The 17800-nt window shown below is 38.0% G+C and overlaps 1 protein-coding gene across 4 annotated transcripts in view; it reads left to right on the top strand.

Annotated features, from left to right (window-relative positions):
• The window catches only part of SENP6 (SUMO specific peptidase 6), a 150288-nt gene that overhangs the window by 12436 nt on the left and 120052 nt on the right, over window positions 1–17800 (top strand). For 3 of the 4 annotated variants that reach the window (XM_054022714.1, XM_054022715.1, XM_054022716.1), the window contains exon 2: window positions 8115–8208. In XM_054022714.1, the coding sequence (XP_053878689.1) occupies window positions 8115–8208 (94 nt within the window). Of the gene's footprint in view, window positions 1–8114; window positions 8209–17800 lie in introns of those variants that run through there. The other variant, XM_054022717.1, reaches the window with a different exon arrangement.

Below are 17800 nucleotides of genomic sequence, written 5' to 3'. Positions count from 1 at the left end.
TGCTACAGGCTGCGGCATGCCCCGGGCTGCCTGCAGCAGACATCGCCTGCCTGCCTGTCCCCTGCTGGCCATGTTTAGATCTGGAGCTCACAGCCAGAGTCCTTACAAGGCAACTTGCATCAACCTAGCTTTGTTCTGTAGACCAGGCCTAATTATTTCTCATACTGCCAAGTCAGTGGTGTAGCTTGTACAAGGGCTTTCATTTAGATACGAAATATTTGCAAATACACATTTCAGAAGAAGCTTATGTCATCTTAAGAATTGGAGAACCAAGAAAGGTTGAAAACATTTCCAACTATGCATGGTTTTCTTTCCTGCATCAAAATTTTATAATTCCTCTAAAAAGAACGTCAACTAGGATATTTCTAGAATTCATTTGTGATATTTTGTTTAATATTTTCTTTTTGTTTATTAATCATGGTTTATTTTATTACGATTAGTTTGCTTAGTTTTGATTTTGGTATCCCTGAAGTTAAGTAAAAATACCCCTGTGACTAAACACTGAGAGCCACACACCTAAGTTGGCAGTAAGAGAAGCAATTAGTAAGAGTTGGCCTACTATTTCTTGCTTCTCTACACAATACATATTTTTTTTAGTAATTTTTAAAATAAAATTATTTTGCATCCTGTTTAAAACTACCACTTTTAACTCCACACTGTCCTGTAGTAGGATCCTCTTTCCCTGATTGCTTGGTTCTCAACTGGGTACAGAGTTCTAGGAAGCTTGTGTTGTCTTAGCTTTTCTAAATGTCATCAACCAGACGCATTTGCAATAACGTAGGAGGATAAATTTGGTGTGTGGTGCAGACAGGGCCATTTGGGCCCCTGTATTTTCCCTGATTTCAGAGTAGCAGCCGTGTTAGTCTGTATCCGCAAAAAGAACAGGAGTACTTGTGGCACCTTAGAAACTAACAAATTTATTACAGCATAAGCTTTCGTGGGCTACAGCATGCGAAGAATTGGGCTGTAGCCCACAAAAGCTTATGCTCTAATAAATTTGTTAGTTTCTAAGGTGCCACAAGTACTCCTGTTCTTTTTGTGTATTTTCCCTGTTTGACTACTTTCTCTGCTCTTCTGAATCTACCATGCGTTAATCTTCAGGATATGCTAAAAAGCACAGCTCTAAGGACTCGGGAGAACAAGGAAGGGAAAGGAGGATTGGGGTTGGTGTATAATGTGGCTGGAGTTGGTGGCTGGTTGGAACGAATTACTTGCCCTTTTTGTTTGTTTGAGAAAACTGCTGCCTTTTGCTTCTTTAAAAGTTGTTTTGAACTTTTCCAGGGACATTAAAGTTTTTTTTAAAAGAAAATCTAAATTATAAATACTAGCAAATTAAAACACTCTTAGCAGCTGTTTTGTCTTATCATGGGTTAGGCACAAGTAGGTCAATGTCTCTGAAGCCTCAGGTCATCAGGTTCATGTGGGGTTTGACACAATACAAAGCCCCCTGTGATTTAGGGGATCAATGTGGTTATGACACTGAGTTCCTGTGAGCTTCCTGCCCTAATATTGGTCTACCTTATTCCAGTTTTTACCCAAATAAGGTAGTACTGTGGACTTCCCCATAATCCTGAATAGGAATTTTGGGTGGAGAGAAGCTTATTAAGGTTATCATCCTACCAATGTTTTCTCCGTGCTTGTGTGTTCAAGCTGATGAAGCACTTCTCTGTATGTTATATGTTAAAAGTTTCTTGAACTTAAAGCTGACTAAAAGCACTTGGAAGCTCCATGTTTCTAGTTTCTTTTGCCAATATTTTGCTGGGTGATGCAATAACCAAGAGGAAGTTTTCTAAATTGGTTGCATTTCTCATTGCTTTGACCCTGTTAGCCAGAAATTAGGACTCTCTGAGGGTATGTCTTCACTAAAGCGCTTACTCACGTTTTCCCCCCAAACACTTCTCTTAACTGGGGCTCTTAACTCAGGATGGGCTATCCTGTCCTGAGGTATAAGCTAAAACCCAAGAGAGGCTTTAATTTGGGCTGCTAACCCACCTACTTTGCAGTGGTGATTTAGACTGTCATTCAAATGCTGACAATCCTCCAGTGTTCTCCCACAGTTCACTGGGGAAAAAAATCCATAGAGTGCCTCGGCATACTGCAGCACAAAGAACCATGGAATATGTACCCAGAAGTCCTACCAACACATGGGTGAGTGAAGCACCAGTGAGGACACAGTAACTTGGGTATGGTTTTGCAGTATGTCTGGGCTAACATGGGTGTTCAGATTTAGGTGCTGATCACCTGGGTTCATTCTGCAGTGAAGATACCTCCTCTGTGAAGTTTCCATAACACAAATCTGTAAAGCAGCAAAGTTGTCTCTCCATATAGGATCTAGTCAGCAGTGCTCTGTAAATATTTTCTCTTCACCCTCCTCCCCTTCCACTCCTCAAAGTTTTTCTTTTGGAATATGCTTTATTTTCCAGCCAGCAACAAAGCTACATGCTTCCCCCCCCCGCCCCCTGACTTCTTCTGCACACTTAACAGTAGACAACATGAAGAGGTATATTGCTTCTCTTTTAATTAATAGAATTTAATCCTCCTGGTTGTGTTCCTGCCTATATCACTGACTTTCTTGAGGAAGCTACTTAACTGCTATGTATCTTGAGTTTCCTTGTGTTAAAGAAGGGATAACACCTTCCCATAAGCACTTTGCAAAGCTTGCATGAAAGTTGCTTATGTGTGGTTATTTATATATATATAAAATTTGTGGTTCTCTATTTAGTTCAACATGACATTCCAAGCTATTATATCCAACTCTGGGAAACTCTGGTGCACTTCCAGTTGCTGCTTTTGCAGGTACTTAGGCTAGGTTCTTCAATCCTATTTTGTACCTAAATGCCTTTCTGCAGTTTCTAAAAATAGATGTGCAGTTTGATTATTACTGTTACCTTGTGTGTAATGGCACAAACTTGGCTCTTTTGATGACGGCTGTGATGGATCCTGCAGTTCATAAGTGGGTCTGCAATCAGCAGTCTGCAATTCAGATGCAAAAATTCACTGTACATCTCCTCCTATTACAAAGGCAGCATTTGCTTAGTGTCTAAAACTTTTACACTTCCTGTGGTTCTCATAATTTCAGACCAGATATGATTAACATCACCTGCTGATTATTGCTCCCAAAATCTATACTAAAGTTGGTGGTCACATAGCATCTTGTTTAAAATGACTTCTTAACTGCTTCTCTCTACACCATTTTCACACACTTCCATTTTAAGAATAAATTGTAAGAGAAGAAGAGGAAAATCCACAGGTTCTCCTATGAAACCCATAAACTTTCTGCTTGGACTACTTAAGCATACCAGTCAAATGATGATGGTTTTATAGGAGCAGGGAATTGCATAGCGCCAGATCACTAGACATGCAAATGTAACTTTTTTTTTTCTGTCTGGTCTTGGATCCTGATTTTATAAAAATATTTGTTTTTGAAGAATATTTATGCAAAAGAATTTCAGCCAGTGGGTGGCTTTCAAACTGTCCACTTATTTACTATTCCTAGTGTGCGGTTGACACATAAGCAACATAATGTTGTCCCTTTTTGTCCCTAGTCAAAGTTTAGGTACTGTAAGTTGCTCTAGTTGGGGGTAGAAATTGATTCAGTCTGTTTTCTTTGATGCAATCATGTTTATTTACAAGCAACATACAAAGTTCTGCTTCTCTGAACGCAGGGAGGAAACAAAGGCAAAAGGAAGCGTTTTTGTTTTTCTGTTTTGTTTTTTACAGGCCAAACTTTTTTTTTTTTTTTTCTCTCTTCTTGTCGCCGGCACCCTTACCTAAAACCTCTTTTTAGGCTTCTCTCAGTTTCAGACTGTGCTTGGACTTCTGCTTGGATTTTTTCAGGTAGTCTCTGGTGCACTCTAGTTGTGTGTTCCAGACACAGACTCCTTATCCAAAACAATACTCAGCAAAAACCCCTCTGCCTACACACTCCAAACTCCTGGGTGGAGTCGCATAACCCTTTAGTTTTAGTCAGAGGCTTGTGATAATTTATTTTTTACACAAGTTAATTGAAGGGTGTATTCACACAAATAAATGTAAATGAGATTTTAATTCACCCATAACGAGGTTTCACCCAGCTCCTAACAATATTATTATTTCTATTCCCTGACTTAGAAGACTGACATCTTATAAAACAGGAGACTAAGGGAAAATGTACTTTGAATGCATGTATTTGGATGAGTAATTTCTAATATTTATCAGTATTTTTAAAAATCACCTGGTGGCCATCCATATACTTATTTGTGGGATATTATCCACTATTAACAGCATGCCTGATTTGTTTTGTTCCTGAAAATATTAACGAGTCACTTTGGATTGGGGTCCGCAGTAAAATATTAGTTAAGTAAAGCTACCTTAAATGTGCTGGTTAAATAAAGTCTGTCAAAACATATTTTGCATTTAAAGCTAACTGGTTTAGTAAACAAAGGAAGTAACAACTGTAGTTAGTGAATTTACTCATTTAATTATTTACTTTTGGTCACTATGGTCTGGGTTTTTAAATGTAGTGGGATTTTAAAGTACCAAACTCCCATTGAAAACAGTAGTTAGGCAGGTTGGATAATCCTACCAGTCACTGTTGTGACGCTTCCCAGGGGTACCCAGAGTTTTGAGGCACCCTACTATTACCTGCCCTTAGCATGCGGAAGTCTTGTCTGTGCCTCCTGTGGGACAGTCCCCGAACATTACTGGCCATGGCCACCGCAAGCACTCCTCCTAGGCCTCTCAGTCATTCTACAGGTTAGCGACTGGCACACTCCAAACCCTCAAGCCCTCTGAGCATCTCCTTGGAGTATTGAGCCCCTGGTCCACTGGAAACTTGTGGGATTTGCAGATTTGCTGCTTCCGAAGAAACAATTCACCCCAGCTTACTTCTTCCACATCAGATAACTACTCCACTTAAACATATCTAAGTGCTGTGTGTTATTGTGAAATAAAATATAAGTTTATTTAACAAAGCATAGAGACTGTAGTAGTAGCAAGTAGAAAATATTGGAAACAAATGTTTACATAAACTCATAAAATGCACGCTTGAGCCTACATTTAATTAACAAGATGCTCTCATGTAAAGTATTGTTTGCTCAAAATCCTTGCATCACTTTCTAGGTAGTAAATTAGTGAACTAAACTATGTTGAGTATCAGATAAGATCATGGGAAGGTTGCATTCCCTCTACCCAAAACATTAAAATTGGAGCAATAAGAAATTAAAGGGAAAGACTTATTCTTTTCCACCTTCATGTTGTCTACAACATTGAAGTTGATAAACTTCAGTGCTCCATTGGGCTTTCACTTCCATCTCCAACATGTACCCAAAAGGAATCCATTCCCCAACTGATAACTCCAGTGTTAAGACAGAATAACCTACCAAATGCATGAAATATGTGACAATCAGATGCATTGATCTTTGGATATAATTGATATAAAAACATATGAGGTTACTGTGAAAGTTTTGTTTTAGATACCCAATACTTCAAATTTTCACTCTATCTAGAGATGGAAGTTGAAAGTCTTAATGGAGCATTGGAGAATATGTTATCAACAGTCGCTGTAGGCAATCTGAAGGTAGATAAGAATGCTCTAGTCTTTCCCTTAATTCTCGCCTCTTCCCCCCGGTAAAAATGATTTTCCATCCACTCCATGTCAGTCTTCACAGTGGGGAATTCCCTGATTGCATGGCAACTGGGGGCAGAGCAGATCCTTGATTTCAGCTTGGGTTTAAGACTGCTCCTCAGGAAGAACTCTCCAAAATGCTGTCTCCAAGTTGCACACATGACAGACTTCATGTCTCCCTTGGTAGCAGAATTTTCCCAGGATTTTTAACTGAAGGTCTGTTTCTTCATTGGCTTTAAGGTTTTTCTCAAAATTGCTAAACTAAAAAGTATTGTGATTTTTCTGAAGAGGGTTTGAAGGACAGCACCTTCCCACCCTCCCTCAGAAATGACAGGCTGCAGGAACTTGTCTCCCCTCTAGCCTGTGGACAAGGTCCATGCCAAGAGTTGAGCAGACTGCTGTGAAACCTAGCTCCCAACTGATGTGTGGACAAGGTGCAAGCTGCAGGGAATCTCCCTTCACTGAGACCAGTCTAGAATCAGTGGCATGGAATTGAAGAGAAGTTGTTTTCTTTTCCTCCAGCCCTCATAACTCCCCCGTAGACTTGGGAATCCCTATTTTCATGGCTTGCAAAGCAAGCTGGAATCTCAGGGGAAGGCAAGGTCCCCCCGCCTCCCTCACCGGTACAACCTGGAGGAAGAAATCCGTGCTAATAGCCAGCAGATGGGTAAGGTCTGTGATGGGATGGTGAGAAGGCTTCAGAGGATCTGCCCTTCCTACAGGCTGTTTTAACTCTGTCCTCTGTTCCTGCAAACTTTGATACCAAGCATCATCTCCAGTGGTTCTGGCTTACTCCTTGTTCTATGTGGTCAGTCTTTGCTTAGCACAGATAAAGTAAAAGGGATTGAATTGATTCAGATCCCTTTTCTTGAGAGACATATATTTCTTTTCTCCTTCTAGTCTCCATGGGTCCCATAGGCCATCATAAAGTGGCTATGATTTTTTCCTTAGGGAGACATGCAGAAGACATGTCTGCAGGCTGTCCTTTTAATCTCCCTGGTAATGCTCTTTCCACCTCACAGGGCCACCCCATTCTTTCATGTTGGTGAATGATATTGCTCACAATCAGCTCTTAAAAGGCAGCATAAAATCTTAAAACTCATGAGAGAGTCTCCCCTCTAGATTTTCGAAAGTGAATAAGTATCTAAAGCTGGGGCTTTGATGGAGATAACTTACTCTGATCTAAGGTTCCCAGAGTAAGAGATTACAGCCAGTAATGTCCAGGCCGAGGCTGCTGTACCCAAGTTTAGTCTGAGCGATTATTTTATCCTCCTGCCTGTGTTTGGCAGGAGTTCTCCCTCAGTTGGTGGCCCGGTGTGCGCTGCTGCCATCCCGGAGCCGCTTGAAGTAAGTGGTGCCGGGCCGGAGCCCAAACCCCTCCTGTACCCCACCCCCCAACTCCCTGCCCTAACCCCCTGCCTGCACCTTGCACCCCTCCTGTACCCCAGCCCCCTGACCTGAGCCTCCCATACTCCCTGCAACCTCCTCTGCCCCAATCCCTTGCCCTGAGCCCCTTCCTGCACACCACTCCCCCTCCAACACTCCGCACTCCCTCCCACACCCCAACCCCCTGCTCTGGCCCTACATACAATTTCTCCAGCCAGATGTGGCCCTCGGCCCAAAAAGTTTGCCCACCCCGTCCGAAACCCTACATGTGGAAAATGATTTGGTTGGTCAGTGGAATATTTCAGTGAAAAATGTCCAGAGGTGACGACTCTTCTGAAACATTGAAATTGTGCTCCCTTAGAATGAGAGGATCTAAAAATTTAGGTTCATTTCAGAATGCAATAGGTTTCTACCTACATTGTAGAAAACTTGGTTTTGCAGTACACACTTAAATTATATCCTTGTTTCTAGTTCCTCGGGAGAGTTAAGGCTTCATTCTCATTAGTGGTTATCATCAGCTACTAGGCCTACGATTGTATACAGTTTGACCATTTGCATCTAGAAGGTTTTACTTACTAGATTATTTAAATAAAGCAATGGTTGATTTGAAAAGTTTAACTGGAAAAATAAATGGCGTGTATTTGTGCCTGGTTGAGGTATAGACTGACAAAGAGTAAAAATGCAGAAAGACTGACCTACGCTTGGTATACAATGTGTATACAAGGAGTAAACTTTAAAAGTGTGAATGTTGTCAACCAAATGGCTGATTAGACTAGTTAACGGTATGCAGTTGTCTTTTTCTGCTTCAGTTAGCGTCTTTTAATAATAATGTGTGGTGTCAAAAGTGTGCAGCTACTCACAGAAACACAATGCTTTTTCACTTTGAATCTCATGTTCCAGTGTTAGTTTAATCAACATGCTGAAAGACTTTAGTATATAGTTGTGCACATTCTAAAAATAAGCTTGTGCTGCAATCACTAACCTTATTTTGTCAAATGATACTTGAATGATTATATTAACTAAATATCCGGGATATAGTACCATGTTATTTTACCCTTCTAGTTTGAATTGATTAGTGACCTGGCTTGAAATCAAGACTTATTTTAACTTGTTTTCATTTCAGCTTTGAATAGATCACAATCCAAGAGAGATGGAGGTTATAAAAATAATTGGAGCTTTGATCACGCAGAAGAAAGTGAAGGAGATGCAGAGAAAGAGTAAGGATATTTTTATCTAGGTTATTGAACGTAAAAGCGCTTAATTATAGAAACCTAATTTTTTATAAATTAATAATAAATTGTAGTATATATTCGTGTTTGTAGAAAATTAGATCCTTAACTTTCTCTTCAATAATTTAATACTAATTTAAGAAAAATCTATTTTGGAAGAACCTGTCATTCTTAATTATTCCTAGACAAAAAAATACATTCAAATAGAGTTAAGATATCAGTAATTTAGGTAAAATAATTGGCAGAGATGTTGTAATTATCCCCAAAACAAACAATACGAATTCAGGAAATTCAGAATTGACGGTTAAATTTAAATAAAAGGTAAGGTAAAGACACACGCAGTTAGGATACCTAAACAATCCTAGCTCTGCCCTATAGTGCCTTTCTGCAATAACCATATAATTATGATTAAAGCACTTTAGTGTTTGTAGTCTCAGGTTAGATTAAACTGGCTTTAAAAAACAAAACCAGATTCTCCCCTCAACTCCATGTTGTTAAACACGGGAGAGGTTGTCTTTGTTCCCTAACTGTGCACTTTCATACCTGTTTGGTTTGTAATACTTGATGGTTTTTTTTTTAATAATTATCTCATCTTTCCCACATATTTTACTCTAAATTACTGATATGTTTTCTCAAACTTAATGTAGCTTTTTGTCTGGGAAATTTCTTGGTTTCCAAAAATGATTACAAGGTTCATACATGAACGGTAAATGAGAAATCAGAGAATGATCTCATGATATTTCTAATTATTTGAAGATATATAGTATGACTTTTAAATTGCGGTTTAGTATATCTGGTGGATAGCGTAGCTTTTTAAAAAGAAATATTTAGGACTAGTGGTCCTTTGGATTTTAAAATGAAAGTTAATGTATAAGATGAAGAATAAAATCTTCTGCTTTAGAGAAACTCATGAAGAATCTCCCTCTTTCAAACTGGGCACTCTTCCTATTGCTCCCAAAGGGAGTGAAGCCAACCTGCACTCCGCAAGGTGATAATCCTCTATGCTGTATGGGGAGAGGAACACTCTGAGGAGTAGGTGAAAGGTTGCCTTTCCAAAAATGCCTCCATTCTCAGTCCCATTAAGGCCAAAAGGAGATGACAATCATTTTGGAGGAGGGAAATTTTCATGGAACCTTTTGAAGGAGATTGTGTCAGTCTTGCTGAAGAATAATAAGCTTTCATTTATGAATTAAACAGCAAAATCTGATCTTCAATAAATATGATAATTCATCCTTTTTTCTCCCCAAATGTACCCACTATACAAAACTTCAGAGAGTTTTAACTGTGTGGATAAATGGTCTGGTTTTGTTTTTAAGATCATTCAGTGGGGTCTAAAAATTCAACAGTAGCTTGCTAAATTTCTTAAAGGACTCCCTCTCTGAATTTCAGAGAATTTAGGAGCAAATCTGTTAGTTTTTAGTTAATTTTTTAAAATGCTGTAATTTTGACGATGCTATTCTATTTTTATGCCTAGCAAAAGAGGTTGAATTCTTGTTTTAAGTGCCAAATTTAACTAGAGAGGGGAGATATTTTCAAATCTCATTTTAAAATAGATGTAGAGTCTCTTGGATTGAAAGACCCAAGAATATCAATAGTGGCAGAATTCTGTGGAAGGACAAAATCAGGTAGAAGAAGCTATGAGGGAAGCAAATACAAGAAAACAATCTCCTCCTTCCCCCACGGTATGCATGCTTAACACACACAGTATATTAAGTTACTAGAAATACTATGTACATTGAATGGCAAGCATTGAGATCCCCTCGTTGAAATGGAGGTTTGTCAGTAATTTAGAAGAGCCTTCATTAAAGGGTCTCACTTAGGTTTCACAAAAATAATACATTCTTAATTAATTTCCTTACTGTCCTATTTAAAACTTTGTTTTTTAAATTGCCAGTTTTAATAGTTTAATTTATTTTATTTTATTTTAGTGTGAAGTATTGTTTGGTTGGATTTTTTTTATTTTATGCTGGCTGTTTAGTTTTGCTTTTTACTCCTCTTGGAAAATGAAGATGATACACCAGGAGATGATTTTTTCTTCCAATAATTTCCTACTAGCCTTTGGCTGCTTCAAAAGATGACTTCTCAACATAGAATGAGACTTGTATTTAGTGGTAGTCCCGGTAAAATCTCTGAAGAGTCATTGGGTAGCACATGCTTTCATAGTGAATCTGTTCTCTAATTTAAACCAGTATTTCTGAATGGTTGTACATTCCCATAAAATAGGTCCAACAGATAGCAGTGTAAGTATTGTCTTATATTTTCATATACTACAGGACTCAGCTTTTATTTGGATCAGTGATGATCTAACATGTTTGCAGATTTTTGTTTATGAATTTTTCACAGGTTTGATACCACTGATTCATAACCACCTAGTTTTCTTCTCTTTTGTATAACATATAGAAGCTATTGAGTATTGTAACTGTATTTTTCCTATTCCTCTTCCTTTTTTTGCATATAGTCTATTTTTATAAAGATATAGCTGTATACAAGGTTCATTGTGTTAAAAAATTCTTTGATAGAAACCATCTTTCTATTTCTGCTTTTCCCCATAGCTAGGAGTTTGAGTTTTATCTGCATCTTACATATGTAGCTGCTGATGGAAACCTAAGCTACATAGAATATAATTCTTCAAATGTAAATACAAAAGTAGTTGAAGGTTGTTAAGCTTGTTTTTAATTTCTGTATTTATTTTTTGTGAAGAAAAAGAAATAAAAATACTACGAATCTATGACCCACCTACTTCCTACATCCCATATCTTAACCTCCCTGATCTTGAGCTCAGAATAAAATCTAAATGTTAGGGCTGTCAATTGCAAAACAAATTAAAAATCAGTTGTGATTAATTGCTGTTTTAGTCACACTGTAAACAATAGAATACCAATTAAAATTTATTATAAATATTTTTGTGTTTTTCTACATTTTCAAATATATTGATTTCAATTACAACACAGAATATTAAGTGTAAAGTGCTCACTTTATATTTTAATTACAAATATTTGCACTGTAAAAAAGATAAAATAAATGGTATTTTTCAGTTCACATATACAACTCCATTCAGTCATACTTCTTGTTCAGCCAATCGCAAAGACAAACAAGTTTGTTTGTTTACAGAAGATAATGCCTGCTTCTTCTAAAAGTGAGAACAGGCGTTCACATGGCACTATTGTAACTGGCATTGCAAGGTATTTACATGCCAGATATGCTAAACATTGGTATGCCCTTTCATGCTTCAACTTGTAGGCTTTAAAGTTTTACACTATTTTATTTTTGAGTGCAGTTATGTAAAAAATAAAAACCATTATATTTGTAAGTTGCACTTTCATGATAGAGATTGCGCTACAGTACTTGTATAATAAATTTAAATTGGTATTCTATTGTTTAACAGTTTGATTAAAACTGCAATTAATTGCGACTATCTTTTTTTAAAAACAACAAGGAGTCTGGTGGCACCTTAAAGACTAACAGATTTATTTGGGCATAAGCTTTCGTGAGTAAAAACCTCACTTCTTCGGATGCATAGAGTGAAAGTTACAGATGCAGGCATTATATATGACACATGGAGAGCAGGGAGTTACTTCACAAGTGGAGAACCAGTGTTGACAGGGCCAATTCAATCAGGGTGGATGTAGTCCACTCCCAATAATAGATGAGGAGGTGTCAATTCCAGGAGAGGAAAAGCTGCTTCTGTAGTGAGCCAGCCACTCCCAGTCCCTATTCAAGCCCAGATTAATGGTGTTGAATTTGCAAATGAATTTTAGTTCTGCTGTTTCTCTTTTGAAGTCTGTTTCTGTCCTACTAAACTTCTCTCTGTGGAAATCATAGCAGATATGGAAAGGGAAGCTAAGTTTACTGTATGTTATCCCAGAATTTTAAAGTTGTACTGATTCAAGGGTGACTATATAGACTTAAGAGTCTGCCTTTTTTCTAAACTACTTCTAGTTGTCCATGTTAAGTCTGTGTTCATCTATCTGTTCCACCTTTTTCTTTAATCCCTACCTCCCTTATTTTTGTCAAAATGGTATTGCGGCTTTCATTTAATGATGTTTATCCCCTTTAACAACTTATTAGTATGTTATGCTTGTCTAATACATTTTTATTTGTTACAAATGTTGACAAAGTTTTGGAGAGAAATCTCTGGAAAATATTCAATTTGACAGTAACTGTCCTTCCTAGCTCTCTAGATTTGCTTTAGTTTTCGAAATAATTTTAAATACAACTTTATTTTTTCCCCCTCAAAGCGATCACTGTATGTCTGATCAGTTTAATCCTAGGGGAAACCTGTACAACACTTTCAAAAGATGAGCTTGGAAGCTTAGATTCATAACTGTGCTCAACACTAAAAATCATGGTCTTAATAACGACACTGCATTTATGGCTTGTTACAACTATCTGTAACCCACCAACCCTCCTCCCTCCATTTCTCCCCCCATGGGTACAGGGGTGTTAAGTGCCACTTGACCTTGAGTGGTCCCTTAAATAGTGTTAATTGCTTGAGCTAAATGGTCTGTTCCACCTTGTGTTTAGTTGTGACCCTGACTACCTTTCCCAGACCAGAGAAGAACTCTGTAGCTTGAAAACTTGTTTCGCCAACAATAGAAGTTGGTCCAATAAAAATATATTACCTCAACCACTGTCTCTCTTTATTAGGGAGCTCAGAGTTAGTTACAGACAGCCCCCTAACCTGACGCAAATACTCACCAGCAACCACACAACAAAAACACTAACCCAGGAACCTCTCCTTGCAACAAAGCCCGTTGCCAACTCTGTCCACATATCTATTCAAGGGACAGCATCATAGGACCTAATCTTATCAGCGGCTTGTTCACCTGCACATTTACCAATGTGATATGTGCCAGCAATGCCCCTCTGCCATTTACAGTAACTTCTCACTTAAAGTCATCCCAGTTAACGTTGTTTCATTGTTACGTTGCTGATCAATTAGGGAACATACTCATTTAAAGTTGTGCAATGGTCCCTTCTAATGTCGTTTGTCAGCCGCCTGCTTTGTCCACTGCTTGCAGGAAGAGCAGCCGGTTGCAGCTAGCTGGTGGGGGCTTGTAACCAGGGTGGACCGGCAGCCCCCCATCCGCTCCCTGCTCCCCGAAGTTCCCTGTGCTGTAACTACCCAGTATGCTATCAAGGCAGTTCAGCTGTCTTCCCTCTCCCCCCCCCCCCCCACCATGTGCTGCTCCTGCCCTCTGCCTTGGAGCTGCTCCCAGAGACTCCTGCTTGCTGTGCAGGGGGAAAAGGGGGGGGGCTAATATCAGGGTGTCTCCTTCCTCCCGCTCCTGCACCCCACTTACCCCTTCTCCATATAGCGGAGGGAGGGGACACGGATGGAGAGAGACAGAGAGAGCTTGGGGCAACAGCTGCTGTCTCAACTTCCTGATCCACTTAAAAAGCCAATGCACTTAAGAGTGGGTCAGCTTACTTAAAGAGTCAGTGTGCATCTCTCTCTCTCTCTCTCCCCTCTCTCCCCCTCCCATCCCCCACAATGTGTGTGTCTGTCTCTGTCTCCTATGCTGTCTCCCCTGCCTTGTGTGAGAGGCTACATTAACAACAACGTGTTAACCCTTGAGGGCTCAGCTGAGTGCTAGTTCATCATTTAGCAGCAAGGCATTCCCTGGGAAATATCCCTCCCTCTTCACCACCTGAACCAAGCTTCACAATCATCATAGCAGTGAACAGTATTAAATTCTTTGTTTAAAATGTATACTGTATATCTATATAATATATAGTTTTTTTTTTTTGTCTGGTGAAAAAAATTTCCCTGGAACCTAACCCCCTCTATTTATATTAATTCTTATGGGGAAATTGGATTCGCTTAACATCGTTTCACTTAGTCGCATTTTTCAGGAACATAACTACAACGTTAAGCGAGGAGTTACTGTACATTGGCCAAATCAGACAGTCTCAACGCAAAAAAAAAAAATGGACACAAATCAGACGTCAAGAATTATAACATTCAAAAACCAGTCGGAGAACACTTCAACCTCCCTGGACACTCAATTACAGACCTAAAAGTTGCAGTTCTTTAACAAAAAAAACTTCAAAAACAGATTCCAACGAGAAACTGCAGAATTGGAATTAATTTGCAAATTGGACACCATTAAATTAGGCTTGAATAAAGACTGGGAGTGGATGGGTTATTACACAGACTAAAAACTGTTTCCCCATACTAATTTTCCCCCTACTGTTACTCTCATCTTTTTGTCAACTGTTTGAAATGGGCCATCCTGATTATAACTACAAAAATTTTTTTTCTCCTGCTAATAGCCCACCTTAATTGATTAGTCTCACCCATTTTTTTCATGCTCTCTCCCTCTGTGTGTGTGTGTGTGTGTATATATATATATATATATATATAATATATATATATATATATATCTTCCTACTGTATTTTCCCACTGCATGCATCTGATGAAGTGGGTTTTAGCCCACGAAAGCTTATGCCCAAATAAATTTTAGTCTCTAAGGTGCCACGAGTATGCCTTGTTCTTTTTGTCATATAGCATATTTTTGATATAGGTCAGAAATAAATAAGACACATTTGCATTTTGTTCTCCAGTACTTTTTTTTTTTTTCTAGATGCACATATATATAGGTGATTTCATTGCTCTGGAAAAGTGGTTATAGTATCTTTGCATTGTGTCCTTGGTAGAGAGAAAAAGTATTCGAACTGTATCCATTTACATTACACCTCTACCTCGATATAACGCTGTTCTTGGGAGCCAAAAAATCTTACCACGTTATATGTGAAACCGGGTTATATCGAACTTGCTTTGATCCGCCGAAGTGTGCAGTTCCGTCCCCCCGGGGGAATTGCTTTACCGCGTTATATCAGAATTCGTGTTATATCAGGTCGCGTTATATCGGGGTAGAGGTGCATATCAGTTGTTGCGTGGGGATGTAAATGTGATGTTTCTATCCATTGAATAAACTGCAGGTCTGTGCCCAGGGCATTGACTTGGTTTTTAATGCCACCATACCCTGTCAAATGCCTTTTCCTCCACACTAATAAGAGAAGTTGAGAGGGTTCTTCTTGAACAGGGCCCAGTATAACATTCTTAACCTAATAGCCACTATATATAAATCCTACTTAGTTTCCCTTGTAGCTTGGCAATATTTTGATGTTGATCAGACATACCTTGACCATATTCTTTGTGTGTAAGTTTAATAAAGAAATGTTATGAGCATGCACTAAGGTCCTTTCCAGATTTAGAAATAAGTTACTGCAAACTGTTGAAAAGAAGCTGGTATTGATTCCCCTTTTAATACCACATTAAGCACATCTGTGAGAGGCCTACCAGTCTGTCTTTACATGTTTATAATTTATTGGTATGTTTATAATAGCCCAAGGTTCTGCTGATTTTCATACTTCTTATGGTGAAGACTGTTTTCTTTCTGCTCAAATATCTCATTATAAAAAAACTGAAATATGAGAGGGTTGGCTTTTTTCATATAATTTGCAAGTTTTTCTAATATCTGGTTTATTAGTCTCTAAAGATCTTTTATAAGAGGTTTAAAAAGCCCTCTCTGTTAATTTTGGGAGGATAAGTATTTGCTTCCCTGTATTCCAGACTGGATGGATAATGTAGTCAGATGGCATTCCTTTCAGTTTTCTAATCCTAGATTATTCCTTTTATTCACTTCCTCACATATACCTGCTGGTTCTTTGTGTATTATCTGTTAGTAAAATGTTTAGCTTGCCCCATAAATTGGTTGAGAATCTTGTTTAAAGCAGTCACTTTATGACAAGATTCTGGTTTTTTAATCTCCAGAATTTTGTGATGAATTAGTAATGTCACTTTTTTTTCTACCAAAGATCAATTAATTCATAGAGCTATCATCATTTCACTTGAATTCTAGAGAAGGCATCTTTATATGCTGTTTATTAACATATTTGAAATTTCTTGTGAAATGATTCTTCTCTGGATCTTTTAATAGGCAATAATAACAACCTCTTAGTTTTCTGCAGAATGATTTTCAGCAAGGTTAAATTTCAGTTTGGTTGAAGTGTGATCTGGACACACATTACATATGACTGCTTGCAGCTTTTTGGAGGGTAAATTTAATACTAATCATTAACCCTATCTTTGTGTAAAGTTTTTGGATGATGGTAAAATTGAGCACTCCTTTATTTGAATTATGGCTTTTCTCTAAATCTCATTGTTTATAAACAAATGGAATTTGTATTCAGTCTCTAGAATTTAATACACATATCCTCCTTGCAAGAAGTCTAATATTCTAAACTATTTTGTTTTAAAACAAATTGTGTATTGGTAATGGATACAATTTGAGTTTATTTTAAATTTCTTCAATTTTTAAGTAGCTACTGATTGAGACCTACCAAGAGTATATCCTAGTTTGGTTTAATTAGTAGAAATCTAATTTCTTTTGAAAAGAGAATACCTACTTTGTTTCAAAAATGTTGGTTGAGTCATAAAAGCGCCACAACAACCATATTCCTCTGACGTTCTGTCTCTCTCTCTCCTTTTAAAAAACAAACAAACATTTCCTCTATGCAGATAAAGTGTGATACAGGGTCCCCCCCCTATTTTTATTGACCATCTTTGAATCACATTATATAGGCATCTGGTATTTATGGAGCATGTAAACCTCTGGATACGAATATTTTTTTTAAACATTACATTTTAGTTTATCTAAGGCATATGTACTTTGTATTCTTTTGAACAAACTTAAAACAAATGTGTTCTTTAAGATAATCCAATCACAATACATTTTTCTGATCCCTGTCATTACTTTTATTCCTCAAAAGTTATGAGCATCAGAAGATGTATTCCTATTCAATTTAATTTATCCTTTTGAGACTTTTTGTTGATTTGGGGCTTTGTTCATTATAGTCCCCCCCCCCCTTATTTTTTTTGCTCGTACTCTTCTGTTGTGTTTATAATACAGTAATATCTAGGGTCCCCATTGTGATAGACACTATGCAGGCAGTAAGACAATTCCTATCCTGAAGAGCTGAAGTCTAAAAAGAAAAGATTAACCAAGAGTGGGAAGGGAAACGAGAGGCAAAATTACTTGACCAGGGTTACACAGCAGGCCAGTGAGAGAGCTAGATATATCATCTGTCTCCTGAATCTCAATCCAGTTGCATGTTCACTGGACTATATTACATTTATTTCTTCTATAGGTTTTGGTCTTCCAACAACCGAGGTCCTTCCTGTATGTAGCTACTCTTGCACATTTTTCACGAACTGTACCATCTCTCTTCTTATTGCAGATCTAGGGAAGTGCAACAGAACTCTTTGAGAGAGTGAATTCCTATCCTTGAAAAGCAAATAAAAATGCAGTATGTGAAGGTTTTCAAATCTACAAAGATTCCGTCAAAAATATTGAACCCCTTTCTTCCCTTGTTGTGACTGTATAATTGAAAATAGTTTTTCTTTTTGCCATGGTATCTTTAGAAAAGTTCTGATTCCATAATTGAAGCTAGAATACACTAACATTGATTAGTAACTAGCTTGCTTTCAATATGGAGAAAAAGTTTGCACAATTCATACCCATACCAAACCTAACTATATGCACTGTCTTGCTTCGAGAAATTTATTTGCAT

This window comes from Malaclemys terrapin, chromosome 3, assembly GCF_027887155.1.
Source record: "Malaclemys terrapin pileata isolate rMalTer1 chromosome 3, rMalTer1.hap1, whole genome shotgun sequence".
In the NCBI taxonomy this organism is placed as follows: domain Eukaryota; kingdom Metazoa; phylum Chordata; order Testudines; family Emydidae; genus Malaclemys; species Malaclemys terrapin.
Note: the sequence above shows the minus strand (reverse complement) of the source record. Positions and strands in the feature narration are given on the sequence as shown.